The sequence below is a fragment of the Apis florea genome, unplaced genomic scaffold, assembly GCF_048593485.1.
Source record: "Apis florea isolate Af1SG1 unplaced genomic scaffold, ASM4859348v1 contig_3326_pilon, whole genome shotgun sequence".
In the NCBI taxonomy this organism is placed as follows: domain Eukaryota; kingdom Metazoa; phylum Arthropoda; class Insecta; order Hymenoptera; family Apidae; genus Apis; species Apis florea.
This window is the reverse complement of record NW_028256739.1, coordinates 304,884-321,801: the sequence shown is the minus strand read 5'-3', so window position 1 is coordinate 321,801 and position 16,918 is coordinate 304,884. Positions and strand designations below refer to the sequence as shown.

Here is a 16,918-nt window from a genome sequence, read left to right as displayed (position 1 = left end):
ATTGGCTTAACGTCACATGGCAAGAAAAGCCTCATCTTCGCTTTCACTATTAAGGAATCTTATGTAGTAACCGTTCATGTTTAACGAGTGTAATACTTTCCAGGCGGATCTTCAGAGTCGTACGTCGTCGAGGCACCAGCATGTACGTAGAACGAACAGCGATTTAGGAGGTCAAAGGTTACTCCAGTGGGATACGAGGTCTGGTTACAGCCACGCGCACAATTACCGCAGGATGCTGTCGACGCCATCGCCGATCAAGACGAGGCCTCCTAGGCTGAGCCCGAGGCACTCCTCCCATGACATCGTTACGCTGAGAAGGTGCGTTTAACGACCGTGATCAACCCCGTGGTTTCGCACCCTTATCGCAAACGCCTCATTTTGCCATCTTTGAGCGGAGGATCGGCTCTTCTAGACGAGAGAATTTCGTCCAATCGTCGTGGGGGAAGGGGAGAATTTTCGCGATTCTATATTTAGATATATCCGCTCGAGATTTGTATTATTATTATTATTATTATCGCGGATTGGATATTCGATTGGAAGCGTCTTGATGACTTTCCAAATGTTGATTTTAACGAGAATCGTAAAATGGGATTTCGTAGAGAAGGGAGACATGAAGATTAATTAATTCTTAGTATTTGGAGACGTGGACGATTGCTTTGTCTTTTAATGCAAATATTCAAACGTATTGTCTTGGTTAATTTAAAAATTTAAAAAACATGAACTAACTACACTTTACTGCTAATAAAGAAAAGAAAAACAGCTATGAAAAGATAATCTAGGTGCTTAATTTTATAATTTCTTTTAGCGAAGATCTGAATTGTTTAATCGTTGAAAAAAATGAACGTTATCTTGGATAATTTGCTCTTTTTTTTTTTTCGTTGTATTTTTGTTTCTTTTCTGGATCTTTCTCTGGATCTTTTTCTGAATTTTTTTTTTTTTTTTTTTAATTTTGTTTAATTCCAAATGAATCATAGCACGACATTAGAATATCATCAATACAATTTCTTGAAAGATTGTCCTTGAAGAAATTTAAATTCTTTATTCTCGAACCTTTCCAGTAAATCGAGGGAGAATAGTGGTAGGTAGACGGGTATTATAACAAACATCTTTTTTTAATTTTTCCTCGTAAAACAGTTGATCTATCATGCGTTACTATGTTACGGAGTGGTTCTTTTTTAATTGATTGATTTTTTTGTTAATTTTTTTTTCAAGATATTTTATATATTAATTTATCTTATTTTTAAATGTTCAATTATCATTTAAATCACTTAGACGAATTATTATTTAACAAATTACATATTTACAAAGTCTAGGGTAAACCATAAAAGGAATTTAAAACATAACATAATTTATAGCGATGAGGGAACAGAACTGCATAATTATCAATAAAAAAAAACATTACATAAAAACGAATAAATAAACAAGTTTTGAAAGTAGGCAAAAATTAACAGAACCACTCTGTATACACGTGTATACTTTGTCGTATGTACATATACATATATATATATATACATATATATATTTACCTATTGTAACTCGTTGCTGAATGTTGTATCGATGCTTCTACGTAAACACAAAGCTTGTTGGTCCTTCATCCAAAAGTATGGGAACGAGAAGAGAAAAATTAATGAAAATTTTATTCTGGTCCCAGTAACGCGAAAGGGAGGAGTTCTCGGACAAATTTGAGGCGTTCACTTAGTCAACCACTGGGTATTAATCAACTATCACCCTTGATGCGCACCAAAACTGCAGGTAAACTCAACAATTATTAATCTAAAATCTCATTTGTTGATATTGTTCAAATTCTAACGTAGATTACATTTTCAATTTCCTTTCTTTCGTTCCAAGCAAATGAGTGATTTATCATTTTTTTTTTTCTTTTTTTATACTTTGAATATTTACAAATTCTTATAATTACACATTAGTTCACAATCATATTATTGGATAAAATTTTTACAAATATTTAGAGATATTTATAAAATACAAGATTTCTTTGTTCCATTGTTTTGTTCTTGTTAAAGCACATTGCTTGTTTGCTTGGTACGTTGGTAGCGAACCTGTTGACGAAGAATTAGTGCACACACTTTCTCTACTCCAGTGGTACTCTGTTTCTCTTAGATCACCATTTTTTCCGACAGTGCTCTAAATTAGCATGCACCCTTTGTAAAAATCTCAAAGCAACCGTTGTAACAGAAAGCACCTGTAAGAAGAGCTCTTGAACAGTACGGAATGCGGAAACACTCCTGTATTAAACGTGTTGGTATCTTCGTTCTGTAAGGATTGCTTCCTGTGAATACGCTTTTGTTTGAAGTAGAAAGCAACTATGCTTTTAGAGCTTTATGAAATATTTCAGGAATTCAATTTCAAATTAATTCGTTTATTTAAAATATTGGAAACATTACTTTTCTGCAAACTACATTATTTCATAAAGCTCTACTATTAGAGAAAACTAATTACACCCACAAAACGTGATAAACAATTTTTTAATCTTTCGCTGCCAATACCAGCAAGGCTACGATGGATATCTACAGGGTGATTTAACGATTATACGATTGTTCTCTCGTGTTAAAAAATTTATACGACAAATCCAGCGACAGATAAAAATTTATATATAAAAGTTATCTTCGATTCATGCTCTTTATTCCAATAATAAAGACAAGTGTCGTTTTTTGTTTGAAATCAGGCGCAAGGTTGCCCGGTGGAAACGTCCTGTCTGAGGATGAACAGGATGGAAGAGGTGGGACGTCGGATGACGAGATGATGTCCGATTCGGAATCCTCTATCGCCTCCTTGACGGACAGAAAGAAATCCTTCGAGCAGACGATGGACGAGGAGGTTGTAATCTTGGCTGAAGCTGTTTGGGACCACGTGGCGATGGAACCAGAAGAGTTAGCTTTCCGTGCTGGCGATGTGATAGAGGTTTTGGATAATTTGGATAAAGACTGGTGGTGGGGTAGTTGCAGAGGAGAGCATGGCTGGTTCCCGGCTGCATTTGTTAGGGTATGATGCTATTGATGATTTAAAAATAAATCATTTACCATTTATTTGAGAAAAATGCAATTTATTGAGATTATTATTCGCTGTTACATTTAATGATTTTTATTTCATCTTTTGGACAAATTTTAAACTCTTTAAAATTATAAAAAAGATCGATGTAACTAATCGATATTGATATTACTTTGAATTAATACATTGAGAATTTTTTGTTAAAAAAAAACAAGTATTATTTGAAGTTTGAATAACAACAATTGGATTTTATGTCATCAGTTACGCGTAAGCCAAGAAGACACTGTCGAGGATTGTTTGGCGGCGATGGCCTCTGGAGGTACATCGAATCAGCAACTGAGAAGACGTACCAGTGTCTCGTTGTTATCAAACGAGCAAGTTAGAACGAGCGTGGTTCGTGAACTGGTTCAAACAGAGCGGGATTTCGTCAAGATATTAAGGGATGTTGCGGAGGGTTACATAGCCGAATGTCGACGACGCACGGATATGTTTACCGAAGAGCAGATAGAAACGATTTTTATCAATCTCGAAGAATTGTTAGACTTCCAATCTGAATTTTTGAAAGATTTAGAAACTAGGATAGATTGGAGCGCTCCGTATAAGAGTTGTGTCGGTGAATGTTTTCTAAATCATGTAAGAAAATTTAAACTGTTTCTTTTTTGTCCCGATAACAATTGTTTTAACTTTTACTCTCATATTCTCAATTTTGTTTCAGAGAGCAGGATTTCGCATGTATTCAGAATATTGCAATAGTCATCCTATGGCTACCGCCACGTTACAAGAATTATATCAGCATAATCGTTACAGTAAGTTCTTTGAAGCTTGTAGGTTAATGAGAGGATTGATAGAGATTCCTTTGGATGGATATTTATTGACGCCTGTGCAACGAATATGCAAGTATCCGCTTCAATTGGCGGAGTTGTTGAAATATACAAAATCTGATCATCCGGATTACCATAAAATTCAGGAAGCCCTTGAAGCGATGCGAGATGTCGCCGTCCTGATTAACGAGAGAAAGAGACGAATGGAAAGTCTTGAAAAGCTGGCTGCGTGGCAGCTAAGGGTTGAAGGATGGGAGGTATGAATTTATATTATATCACTTGTATAAAATAATATATTTTAATACTGCAATTTTTTTAACGTTTTTTTTTTTTTTTTTTTTTTTTTTAATTCTACCACAGGGAGAGGATCTCATAGAAGTTTCGTCCCAATTAATTTATCAAGGTGAAGCTGTAAGAGTCACTACTGGCATGTGGACAAATAATATCACCCTCTTCCTGTTCGACCATCAGTTAGTATATTGTAAAAAGGACATTTTAAAGAGGAATACCTATGTGTACAAGGGACGAATTTATCTCGACACAAGCGAGGTGATCGATGTTCCCGACGGGAAAGGTAAGTTTTTCAAACCACCGTGAATTTTATCATCGATCTAATTTCGAATATCGATCGTTTGTTAATCTTTTATTTACAGATCACCAACTGGGTGTAACGGTGAGGCACTGTTTGAAAGTGTACAGCTGTGTTCGAGATAAGTGGTTGTTATTCTGTTGTCGCACAGCGGAAGAGAAACGTCGATGGTTGACAGCCATGGCGGAGGAGCGAAGATTGGTTGCACAGGACAGAAATGACGGGTTAGAGTTTCCTGCCGCAGCGAGGCAGTTAGCTAGGCTCGCTGCAACGAGACAACAGAACAGACCGCCAATTAAACCTCGCAGTACGTAAAATAATTGATTATTCGGAAGAATTAATTTAAATCTTGGATAATAATTAGATATTGTTTAAATTGAATAATTACAGACAAAACGTACAAAAGAGAGTCGGCTTACGAAATGCCAACAATGGTCGGGCAGGCCACGACAAACTCGTTAGGGCGTAAAGTTGGCACTTGGTTCACATTCGGTAGCAGCAAGAAAAATACACGACTTCAGCCGTCCTGAGACAGGCCTACCTTCGTGCCATACATCGACTTGTGAAAGTTTAACGAGAAGCGCTCGATCGTTGCTTCGTAATTATGAATTTCGTTCACGCATTACTCGTGTGAGAAACTTTTCTTTAAAAAAGTTCCTTATCACCTTGATTTATTCGGATTTTCTTCAATACTTCCACGTTCAAGAATATTCGAATAATCAAGCGGGGATCGAATATTTCGTTTTAATCAACACGAAGGCAAACGATAACAAGCGCTTATCATATGTATGGAACGAAGGTATTTTATTTATATAATTGTTAAGTTTGATGTTTAATCTGTCGATAACAATAATATCGATACGTCCTGTTGACAGGATAGTAAAACGCTACAATTTTCACCAGTCTGATTATAGTATTCTTGTTTAATTTAAACACATACAGTTCGATAAAAGAGGAAGAAGAAGAAGAAAAAAAAAAAAGAAAAGTGTAACTTTATATCGTTGGCGATATTTAATTTCACTGCCTCGAAAAAAAAGATTCTTCTAGATTCTACGCTCTCTCGTCTTATAATCACGTCTTATAATCATCTTATAATCATGGAGTTTGGACAAGGTATTATCTACTTAGTTGTTTCTAGAAAATGATAAACGTTGTTTGTTCAAAGTATAATCGCCAGAAATATTATATTAATTAAGCATAATTATAAATTTACGTAAAGGAGAGTATGCGTACAAGCAACGTTTATGCGAATATCTCGAGTGAAATGAAGAATATTAGAAAGTTCGGAGAAATATGAAGAGATCGAGCGGTTAAAAGCAAAGCAACAAATATCGAAGCGGATCAAATTAGAAAATATAATCGAAGAAAAAACTTACATAAATTAGAAAAATGAATGCACTTATTATTAGACGTGTATAGATACATATATGTGTAAAGCCGTTAGTGAGCTTTTGCGGTACTAAAGAGAAAGTACTAGTCACACTTATCATGGAAACATATGAAAGACCAGTGATGAAACTTTATCATTATTGAAATGCAACCGCTTGTATGTTGTGTACAATGAATGGATTAGTAATGGCCATCCATTTTTTATGGTAATAAAGACTGATTGAGAAATGTTTGTTTCCCAGAGATTCACGAGTAAATAGGTATGAAGGAAGCACTGAGAGAAAAGTAATAAGTAGTAAAAGCGTAAGTAATCGAATTTCAATATAGATCAACTTATATATATTTGCAGTTCCAAAATGAAAAATCTTTTAATTGTATTTCTAGTTTGATGACAATTTAGATAATGTATTTTAGAGTGCACACTGAAAAAAAAGAACAACTGATACAAATATCATATCTCGAAATTTTCTCTCAGTGAAGCGAAACGTATCACATTACATATTCATTAAAAAAAAAAAAAAAAAAAAAGAAAAAAAAGATTTTAAATTGTTTCGCCCCTTTACTGCCTAAAATTATCATCGTTTCATTTAAAAAGCAGTAAATTGTAATACTCATCGTAGTTCGTATGGAGATTTTAAATTTTTAGTAAATGGACGAAGAATTATATTTCTACGTCAGATATGGAGTGGACAGTATTAACGATATAAGTATCAATTAAACGTGTAAATATTCGCACATCAAAGCTTCTTTTCTACTGCTGCTTTAGCAGTTTCTAGTTTCTAAAGAGGAAAAAAGAATCATCTGAGATATCTTTCAAATTTTTCTACTCTTGTACAGAGAATATCACGATGAAAGCCAGGCAGCCAGCAAAAACCTCTGTGTTTTGTATGTTAAAGATTTAATGGAACGTGCATACTGTCTGTAATTCTTCATCGCATATTTCAATTAATATTTCAAAAAACTAATCCACTACCAATTGTGAAAGTTTTCAACACTGCCAATATGTTTATTAGATATGTTTTTCTTCGTTTCTGATAATCTTTATCGTTCTAACGAATATATAATCTTCAAATTATATGTTTAAAAAGAAAATTATTATTCTCCGCCTTCGAACGTAATTTTACAATAAAAAAAAAAAGAAGAAATATTTGTAAAACATAAACAATACACAGAAGTATATTTTTGCTTATTTTCTGGCATAGTATTTAGTATATGAAAAGGACAATATGATAACAAAGTGAAAGAGCAAGATTCCTACTCAATTGTACAGAGATCATTAATCATTGATGTGTAGACTAGAAGCGATACATTTATTGCTGGACCTAATTCATTTAAAACTTATTTTTATAGGAATATATTTATTTGTTCGAACGCAATTTCTTTGTAAGCATTGTTGTGTAAGGACAATTATAATGGCCAATGTAACTAAACATAAAAAGAGAAATATCTACATATTAATTATAAATGCTGAAATGATGATATCATACATTGCACAATTCAGAAGTTTCATTGAATTTCATCGACATCAATAAAGAAAAAAAAACTTTTATAAATTATCAGAGTAATATTACAAATATATGCAACATGTATTAATTATCGAAAAAAAAAAAAGAAATTAACATTACGATAATTTGTTCTTTGCATTATTGTTCTACATATCTTGATAAAGACACGTAATTCAATATGTGATGAATAATTCGACGTGTATTTTTTCTATATTTATAAAATAGAAAATTTGTATTATTACTCTGAAAATATTAAAACAGATTCTGCACAAACGATGTGCTTTGAAGCAATAATATTAATAAACTTTACAGTAATAACAGTTTAGGCTGTTGCATATATGCGTGAATGCATATATTTTCCCTTGTAATATTCAATATTAGTTGCACGTGCATATTAATGATTGACATTATTGTATATCATTAATATACACGAACATATTACACTTTGAAATATTTAAAAAAAAAAAAAAAAAAACAATTGATACGATAATGTATTTGGTTTCGTGTAAATAACTTAGATATTGTTATAAGTGTAAATATTGTAGAACTCGTCATCAGTGAAAATTTCAACATATTCTAGGCAATAAGAAACTTTAAAATTAAATGATATATATATATATAACTTTTGGATAAGATTAATTATTGATTAATAGCACAATGTTTTGTATATTTGTATATTTAATTTAATGATTTAATAATAAATTACTCTCTTTGCTCGATTGTTCACGTTATAAATAATTATTGTTTATGATATGTACAGTTGAAATTACATAATATGTTTACAATTGTTTTCAAAATATAAATATATACTCAGTTAAATATATGTAAATAAACATTTTATAATTACTACATTATTATTATTATATTTATTGCACTGAATTATGCATTTCCTATACATTATTTTTTACAAATGTAAGTAAAATAATATATACTTTGGATAAAACTGTCATGGAAAAGATATTCAATAAAAACCAAATTTTCTATTACTATTTATTAGGTATTTAGGAAAATTAGGTACCAAGTATATAAGTACTTTTTGAAATTTGTGCTTTTAATTCGGAATTCTCCTTTCTTAATTGATTTACCACTTGTCTTAGAGTTTTAGCTTCTTCTGATAACTGAGCATTCTCATCTAAACTTTGTGCGAAATTTTCCTGTATTTCTCGTAATTCTGTAATATATTGACATGCTCTTGCCAAGATTCCTCCTTTACTCTATAAGTATAATAAAATTTCAATAAATGTTTGGAATAAAAATGATATAAAAAATGAATCAGATAAGATATAAATTATTTAAAAATTAGTTATCAAAATAATACCTGTAACTCAAAATTAGTTTTTACATCTCCATCTGCTGTTGTACTTTGTTCACATTCTGGTAGAAGCTTTCCTAATTTTGAAATCCAGTTATTAATTTTATCCCTACGACGTCTCTCAACTTCATTATGAGTTACTCTTCTTCTTTCATCTCTCTATATAGTATTATTAATAATAATATTAGTATTTTTTAATATCTTCGATATTTATTAATATTAATTGTAAATCATATACGATACATTACCTTCTTAATGTTAGTAAGAATATTTTGGGGATTATCTATTTGAAGTTTAACACGTGGTGCAACTGTTCTTGTAGATTCTGAAGAAACAACTTCATTACCATTGCTAAGTACATAAAATTGACCATTTATAGGTGAAGTTAAAACTTGAACAGTATTATTTATTGGAGCAGCTATTGACAATTCAGTATTATTTATGTGATTATCACCAACTTGTACCACACGATATGCTACTGTATTATCATTCCTATTTACTTCACATAATTGATATTGTATATTATCTTCTTCTGTAACAGTTTCTATTTCTGTGTCACAATCTATTATTTCAGCTTCTTCTAAAACTACGCCAACATTGTCATTGCTAATTGTATTCTCATCCACACTGTAAAATATTAAATATTAAATAAAACTATACAAAAAAACCCAATTAATTTAGAATATTCTAAATAATATTCTAAATAATTTAAAGTTATATTTTTTACAAGGTAATCTTATAGATTAAAAGTATATAAGATTCCATGTAAAACAAAATTTTATTTTACGAGATATAAATATAGATTTATATATTCTATAAAATTTAAATATTTAATATAACTTTATATAAAAAAGAAAATATTATTAGTGTATTAAATTTCGTGTTTATGGTTATATTGTGTGAAGGAATATATTAAAATGAAAAAAAATAATAAGAAACATACCTTTCATCAATATTTTCGAAATGATTTAAAACTTCCATTTTAATTTTTAGTATGAATTTCTTTCAATCACAGTTTCTTTATGCATATAAATGAATGTACTAAATTTCTTATTTATACTGTGATCTATTTTCTATAGCTAATGCGTCACACAATCTGTAAAAATATGTATGGATGAAATTATTTATCATATAGATAAAATTATTTAACATATATTAAACATTTAAAAATATTTCACAAGCAATTGATAATATCTGTATGTATATTTAAATGTCAGTATATAATATTAAATTTGATAACATATATATATATATATATATATACATATACACATACAGATATATATATATGGATGTAGTTAAATCACAGATAAAATACAGAATAGACTTAACATTTGATAGAAATTTGTATTTCATTTTTTGATCGTGCAAGAAATCATGTTTGGCATTTTCTTTAAAGAGGTGAGTACAGAAATTATATTTAATCACAAAAATTAATAAAATTAACACATTTTAAAAATAACTTTTTGATATATTCCTTCGATTGTTACGAAAATGTAGACTTATATATTGAGTTGAATTATTCGTGAAAAAATTATATTTCTACTTTTTACAATAGAACAATACAATATTACAACAAAATGAAAATAATATCAATTTTTGAGATTTTTTAAAAAAATACATTTAAATATATTAAAAATATATTAAAATTAAATTTGTTTATATATGTTGCTATAATTGTAAATATTAGTATTTAAGCAATATAGATAAAAGCAAAAGAAAATAATAACGTTAATTAAATATCGAAATTGTCTCTTGAGTGCATTTTATAAAAGATAGACAAGGAGAACAAATAGTGCGAGAAGGACAGAGATAGGATAAAAATATTGAAATCAGCGCCATCTTCAGAGTGCCGCAAATGAAACTCATATATAAAGGACAGAAAATAATAAGAAAAGGATAGAGATAAATTAAGAATTGACCATCAGTGCCATCTCTCGAGTACTAACGATATCATTTCAAAGACAGGATAAAGTAGGGCAAGAATTGATTAGTAGCGCCATCTCGTGAGTATTAAATATATCTTTTTTTAAAAAAATTCGAGAGATGGCGTTACTAATCAATTCTTGCCCTACTTTATCCTGTCTTTGAAATGATATCGTTAGTATTCGAGAGATGGCACTAGTTAGTCAATTCTTAATTTATCTCTATCCTTTTCTGATTATTTTCTGTCCTTTATATTTGAGTTTCATTTGCGGCACTCTGAAGATGGCGCTGATTTCAATATTTTTATCCTATCTCTGTCCTTTTCACATTACATACTCTCTTTATTTGGCGCTTGATTTTGGCATTTGACAAGGATACGAGATATTAATTAATCGTACTTTTACTTTTATTTCTATTTGTAGTTTTTATTGTGAAATCTATAGATATTACATTTTTAATACATTTATAATATATTTCTAGGACATCGTTCTCTGAAAACAACATACCTTGAGATGTGAATAATGTGTAAATATTTTGACTCGATGACAACGATAATGACTTTTTAAACAAATGAAAGCTTGGCTCAGCACAAAGACAGGAAGGAATTTTAAAGCATTCCAATGAAAAATAATCTTAATCGGTAACAGTATACAACATGTTTGAGTTATTTTTTAAAGAAATGGTGCTACAAATTAAATGCTAAATAAGATAACGCATTTTATGCTACTTTTCTAGTACTATAATTTAATATAAGATGGAGTGGTATCACTGCTTTATGTGAGTTCACTTTACCGTTTAAAGTAAATTTAAATGATTTAAGTAAATTATTGCGATTCATTGTATTAAATGTAACATTAATATTAAACTTGATATATATTTCACGTGTATCTTTTTTATATATTTATTTGCAGTGTTATAATATAAACGAAAAGATAGGTTATGGTTATTATAACATTGATGACATCAATATTTTTAGAATAGTAGTATAAATTTCAATCGTTGAAGATATCGTATTCAAAGTTTTTTTTTTTCTATATAATGAAGTATTCAAGAAAATTTATTTTTTTGTCAATTCATATTTTTGCAGTCATTTTAATTATTAACTGTGAAGATGAAAATTATTTTGAAAACATAAAGTAAGTATATATATTTATATTAAAGGATTAAGCAATTAAATAATTTTTTTTTTATTATTTTTTTACAAATATAAAATAACAGTCTTTTATGAATATTTTTTAGGAATACAGAAGAATTAGTAGATCCACATTCATTTTTCTATAATAAACAAAGTAAAACAATGATTAAAGACGATGAAAAAGTGGACATGTATGTATAAAATATGATATATATATAATTTAGATTATGATGGAATTTTAATAATAATAGAGAAGTAATAGAATTATATCATAATATTTAAATTGTTAAATATAAATATCTATATATTGATTTTTTTAATATAAAATTTTATGTATGTATAAATGTATGTATATATTGTATTCTGCATGTATAATATTTAAAATTTATATATATTTATATATATATATATATATATATATAGCATATCGTAATTTATTTTTAATAATATATCAAAAATATTGTTTGTTAATATTTTTAGGGTAAATATTATGCAAAACAATAATGAAGATCAAAATAATTTGAAATTTTCTAAACAAGCAAATAATTATAGCAGTCATGAAGCTATTTTTTATAAGCGTCTAATTAATTTATTACTATCAAATATCCATATACAGGTAATAAAATAATATTGTTTATATATATTTTTCAAGCATAATAAAATATTATTGTATTTATTATATTTTATATATTGAAAATAGAATGAAGATGAAGTATCAATAACAGGAATATTAGAAATTGAAATATCTCATTCTCAAATGGAAATACTCAAAAATTTCCATATTCATCAAACATCTTTAAAAGAAATTGATGATATTTTCAGTAATACAATAAGAAAACCTCAATATAATTATATGTCTGGAGTTACGAATATATTAGATATATTACATAGAGGTTTTCGTACAATACTTCAAACAGTACAAGAGCATGTAAGAATATTTGTGTTATTGTTTAATCATTAATTTATATTTTTATATTTAATGTATATATATATATTGAAATGTATATATATATATAATGTATATATATATATTGAAAGACTTGTATTTAATATTGTAAAATTTAATATTTCAGCAAGATGGAACTATAATTATATTTACAATGTTAATAGTTTGTTCAACATTTAGAATGATAACATGGGGACGAAGATTTCCTATTTTCAGTATTATACAAGTTATATTTATATTGAGTTTTTTTATGACATGGTGGCAACTTATAAAGGTAAGTAATATTAATTATATAATGATAATACTTAAAAGAATAATATAATTTAATTAAATCTGTTATATATTTTTCTAAAGGAGGCTGAAGTTAAATCTATTGCAGCACAAATGAAATTTTCAGAAATACCAATATCATGTCAACCAAATAAAATGAGTCTGTGGAATAAATTTGTTTCATTCTTTGGTAAGTATTATCATATTATTATATTCCTTTATTGTGAAATAAATAAATAATATTATAGAATAAAATATTCTTTTTTCTTTTTAGATAATGATGATTGTGAGAAATATTATGAAACAAAAATGACTAATCCAAAATTAAAAATTACACCTGCACTTGCATTATCTCATTTTTTAAGTACTATTATTCTCCATCCAATTAGTCATGTAGGATCTACCATATCTATTTTTATAAATAATGCTACAGGTAATTAAGTTTTTTTTATCCTTAATTATAATACTTCAAATTAATTATTATACTTCAAATTAATTATAATACCTTAAATTAAACTTAATAGTTTAATTTTATGTTTATAAATATATTATGTATGTGTAAATTTAATAATTATTTTTAATGTTCTAGAAAATCTATCATGGGGTCAGAGTTGGATTATGAAACTTATACTTTTCTTATGCGTATGTCTTGTTATAGTATCAATACCATTTTATCTGTCTCGTGCATCCTTTAATTTAGGATTAGGACCATTTTTTAAACTTGGAATTGGCTATAAGAAACAGAAAGAAAAAGGTAATTCATTACAAAGTATAAACCGAGAACCTGTACAAATAATTCTTAAGGTAATATTTAGTTCTCTTTATTTTAATTATATGATATTTTTATTTTTGATGTTTGTCCCAACATTTTTATATATTTATTTGAAAACAAACAAAAGTGAACTCTTTTTAGGTAACTCATGCTACCGACGTAAGTCAAATAACAGACATTCCAGCTATCAAGCAATCGAATACCGAACCGAACCTACAAATTTTAAAAAAAGAAGAAGTAATTGCGACGAATAATGATTCTCAGAAAGATTACGATGATTTATGTTGCGGTGATACAACAAGTAACATTAAATTATTAAAATATGATGATAAAGAATTTAATAAATATGAGAACTTTGATGCAATACCAATAGAAAGGAACAATGGAAGCGGAGATCGTTGATGTACATTTTATATTATTTTGTTTTTTATTATATACATAAGCTATTAATTTATACTACATTTAATGTTAACATATTAAATATGATTTGTATATTCAAAAAATCAATTTTAATTAGTCTAATAATTATATTTATATGTAACTTATTGCGTTCATGATGTTTTAATAATTGTTTACAATTATTAAAATATATATTTTATTTATAATTGAATTGTGATTGTATAATATATAATGAAATGATATTTGCAGTAATCTGTAACAATATTAATAATAAATTTGAAATGCTTAAATTTTAATGCTCATATTAATTTGAATAATAAAGAATTTGCGTTATATAATCTCTGCATTTATATCATTAGAATGAATATAAATATTTTAGATATACCAAAAAATTAAAAGCAATTTTTTCTATGACAAATATCTATGTAATTGAAAATTATTTTAATTACAACATATAATAATTAATGCTATGATATGATTGGAGCAACAATGAAGAAAAATTAAAGATGACGATAATATCGTAAAATTAAATTTTACGTTGCGTTCATAATTAATTCTATTTTACAATACAAACTAATACTCTTGCTATGTGTAATACATAATTTTAATTTGTCATTTCTCATATTGTTTATCACAAATTCAATTAGATTTCATTTTCAAACATGACGTTTGAAAATTTATAACAATTTCATTAACTTAAAAATAACAATTCTAAAATTCAAAAATTAAATTATTTTCACGTTATATTATTTATATTTTTGACAGAGTTAAAATATTAAAAAAAAAAAGAAGTTTGATCAATATATCCTAAAGATGCAACGCTTGATTACATCAGTGATTGTCAGCTCGATGGTTGAAAAAGCCTGGCAATCAAAATATTTAGAATAATTCAATCGAATGCAACAAAGCTAAAAGAACTTTTTCAAATTGTTCACAGATCCATAAAAAGCAGGTGTGTTTACAACTAACAGAAGATATTTAGGGTAGAGGGTTTTCATAGAGCGATAGATGCATTACATGCTCGGGATAATACTGAAGAGAAGAGACATCGGTATACATATCAACATATTTAACTTTTCATTCTATTTCTGCAAATTATTGAACATATATTATTTCTGTGATAATACATATATATGTACTTCAATTCAAAAGCAATTTCAAAATCACTGAAAAGTTCCAATTATTCTTTTTGTAAGTAATACAACTAATTTACATCTAAACAATTTTTCTTTAAATTATTAAAATTTAATTTAAATGATAATAATTAATTAAAAGAAATAAATAATCACCTAATTTTTTATTGTCACGTCATCAAAAATCTACTTTCTCACAGTTAAAAGCATATAATTCGAGCAAATTACAAGTTCGAAACAAGTGTTTTCGAGCACTTGTAAGAAATCTGCAAACTTTTCACGACTTGATGAAAGTTCGATACAGCATGGTTTAATTCGTTTTCGTGATGCCTAAAGCGGCCACGATCATGGATGCATCAGCGAGCATCGAGAAGGCTATCAAAATAACGAACCTATCTCATTTCAAAGTGCTTTACGCGCGCTTGGCTGAGTTTAAAACGAACCAAGATCCGTTGCATACACGTGCAACCGGCCTTTTCACCTGAAACCCAAACGGTTCATCTCAGCATCTGCTCCATTGATGTCTCCTAGCTCGTGATTAGTTGGCGGTGAACCGCCAAAAATTCGAAGAACCTTGAATAGCCTTATGTGCGCATATGTGTATGCATTTTGAAGAAAGCATACCTCGAGATCCTGGCTTGGTTTCCTCAAGATTTTCGCTCGGATGCGTATAAATACGATCGTCGAATCGATCATTGATTCACAAAGTGGTCGATATAAAAATAGAGGACGGTTGTTCGCTCTGGTTGGCTACTATTCCGCTACCAAGGACATCAAAGTGTTTTCTGTATCGTAGTTCGGATTTTCCTTCGGTTAACTTTCCTTCCTTTGTTCATTCGGGAGGGAAAGAAAAAGTTGGGATCGTCCTTATTCTGTACCGTCATTTCTTCCCAGTGAAGATTTTTGGGAAAGTTATCGATAATTCATTTTAAGTGGTACATTACAATTGGAAACTCCATAGGAAAGTTTCGACGGAAGACAAACTTCCAGAGGCGGTCGAACTCTTCAACAAAGTGAAATACATAATGCATGCCTAGCTGGAACATAATTAAGCAAGGCGGAGAGGAGAGACGAAGTTTTAACCGATTTACTTCGTCCTCGGCGCGAGGTAGACAATTCAACCTGAGTTCTTGAAGGGAACTTCACGTCTTGGAATATGGCTGCGATCGTTTTAACGATCATCTTTCATCTGTTGCGATACTGTTGATTTCTTTTTACAATGAGGTTCCAAGATGATACCGTATAATCGGATAATAAGTCCACTAATTCTTTCCTTCACTATCGTTCCTTTCTATGATAGAAGCTGATCGTTTAATTGGGTTTATACTCACCTCTTTAAAACATATTTATTAGCGAGCAATTATTGGGTGAAGAAATTAATTTGAAGCTTCTTTAAAATAAAATTATCATTCAACTATCGATCGTAAAATAGAAAGATTTCTGAAATTTCTTTTATCGCTTTAATTTTTTAATAAGTTTTGTTGTTATATATTATAACAATATTCTCATAAATGGAAACGTAACGAAGAGTAAATTATTTTAACGATGCTGGTTCGAATAAATGGAGTTCCACTATATATATATATATATTTTTTTTATACGTATCAAATATTTACAGAATTGTTCTTGCAAAGAAATTTAATTGAGTAGAGAATTAGCAGGGTTGTACAAACAATCGGATATAGGGAAACGACGTTACCGGTTCTTGCACGGCT

The 16,918-nt window shown here is 28.8% G+C and overlaps 3 protein-coding genes across 16 annotated transcripts in view; 2 read left to right on the top strand and 1 right to left on the bottom strand.

Moving 5' to 3' along the window:
* RhoGEF3 (Rho guanine nucleotide exchange factor 3) overlaps window positions 1-7,788 on the top strand; it is a 137,262-nt gene extending 129,474 nt beyond the window's left edge. The window contains exons 14-21 of the mRNA XM_086911639.1: window positions 104-318; window positions 1,652-1,752; window positions 2,684-3,000; window positions 3,268-3,639; window positions 3,722-4,084; window positions 4,188-4,401; window positions 4,481-4,723; window positions 4,807-7,788. Coding sequence (XP_086767765.1) covers window positions 104-318; window positions 1,652-1,752; window positions 2,684-3,000; window positions 3,268-3,639; window positions 3,722-4,084; window positions 4,188-4,401; window positions 4,481-4,723; window positions 4,807-4,946 — 1,965 coding nt within the window. The 3' untranslated portion in view covers window positions 4,947-7,788. The remainder of the gene's footprint in view (window positions 1-103; window positions 319-1,651; window positions 1,753-2,683; window positions 3,001-3,267; window positions 3,640-3,721; window positions 4,085-4,187; window positions 4,402-4,480; window positions 4,724-4,806) is intronic.
* Window positions 7,789-7,970: 182 nt separating this feature from the next.
* LOC100864011 (upstream stimulatory factor 1) lies at window positions 7,971-10,393 on the bottom strand. Of its 4 annotated transcripts, none has more exons than XM_086911636.1 (5): window positions 10,353-10,393; window positions 9,566-9,718; window positions 8,871-9,249; window positions 8,629-8,781; window positions 7,971-8,524 (listed from the first exon to the last, which is right to left on the bottom strand). In XM_086911636.1, the coding sequence occupies exons 2-5, from the start codon at window positions 9,601-9,603 to the stop codon at window positions 8,321-8,323; spliced, it is 774 nt and encodes a 257-aa protein (XP_086767762.1). In that variant the 5' UTR covers window positions 9,604-9,718; window positions 10,353-10,393; the 3' UTR covers window positions 7,971-8,320. The 4 variants fall into 4 exon arrangements, with proteins under 4 accessions (XP_086767762.1, XP_086767763.1, XP_086767761.1 ...); XM_086911637.1 differs by lacking the exon at window positions 10,353-10,393 and adding an exon at window positions 9,955-10,100; XM_086911635.1 differs by lacking the exon at window positions 10,353-10,393 and adding an exon at window positions 9,899-9,945.
* LOC100864477 (uncharacterized) lies at window positions 9,919-14,360 on the top strand. Of its 11 annotated transcripts, none has more exons than XM_086911631.1 (12): window positions 9,919-10,023; window positions 11,029-11,188; window positions 11,284-11,325; window positions 11,636-11,684; window positions 11,788-11,874; window positions 12,164-12,299; window positions 12,384-12,611; window positions 12,757-12,903; window positions 12,984-13,089; window positions 13,174-13,332; window positions 13,489-13,703; window positions 13,813-14,360. In XM_086911631.1, the coding sequence occupies exons 5-12, from the start codon at window positions 11,846-11,848 to the stop codon at window positions 14,071-14,073; spliced, it is 1,281 nt and encodes a 426-aa protein (XP_086767757.1). In that variant the 5' UTR covers window positions 9,919-10,023; window positions 11,029-11,188; window positions 11,284-11,325; window positions 11,636-11,684; window positions 11,788-11,845; the 3' UTR covers window positions 14,074-14,360. The 11 variants fall into 11 exon arrangements, with proteins under 11 accessions (XP_086767757.1, XP_086767752.1, XP_086767758.1 ...); XM_086911626.1 differs by having other exon boundaries at window positions 11,460-11,684; XM_086911630.1 differs by lacking the exon at window positions 9,919-10,023 and adding an exon at window positions 10,847-10,942.
* The last annotated feature ends 2,558 nt before the right edge of the window (window positions 14,361-16,918 follow it).

Bases quoted from the DNA above. Each gene is read 5' to 3' on its own strand.
- LOC100864011 (XM_086911636.1), bottom strand. From the start codon at position 9,603: ATGGAAGTTTTAAATCATTTCGAAAATATTGATGAAAG. The intron at 8,782-8,870 runs GTAATGTATCGT...AATACTATATAG, and splicing joins TTCTTACTAACATTAAGAAG to AGAGATGAAAGAAGAAGAGT. The intron at 8,525-8,628 runs GTATTATTTTGA...TTATACTTATAG, and splicing joins AAACTAATTTTGAGTTACAG to AGTAAAGGAGGAATCTTGGC.
- LOC100864477 (XM_086911626.1), top strand. From the start codon at position 11,587: ATGAAGTATTCAAGAAAATTTATTTTTTTGTCAATTCATATTTTTGCA. The intron at 11,875-12,163 runs GTATGTATAAAA...TAATATTTTTAG, and splicing joins GACGATGAAAAAGTGGACAT to GGTAAATATTATGCAAAACA. The intron at 12,904-12,983 runs GTAAGTAATATT...ATTTTTCTAAAG, and splicing joins CATGGTGGCAACTTATAAAG to GAGGCTGAAGTTAAATCTAT.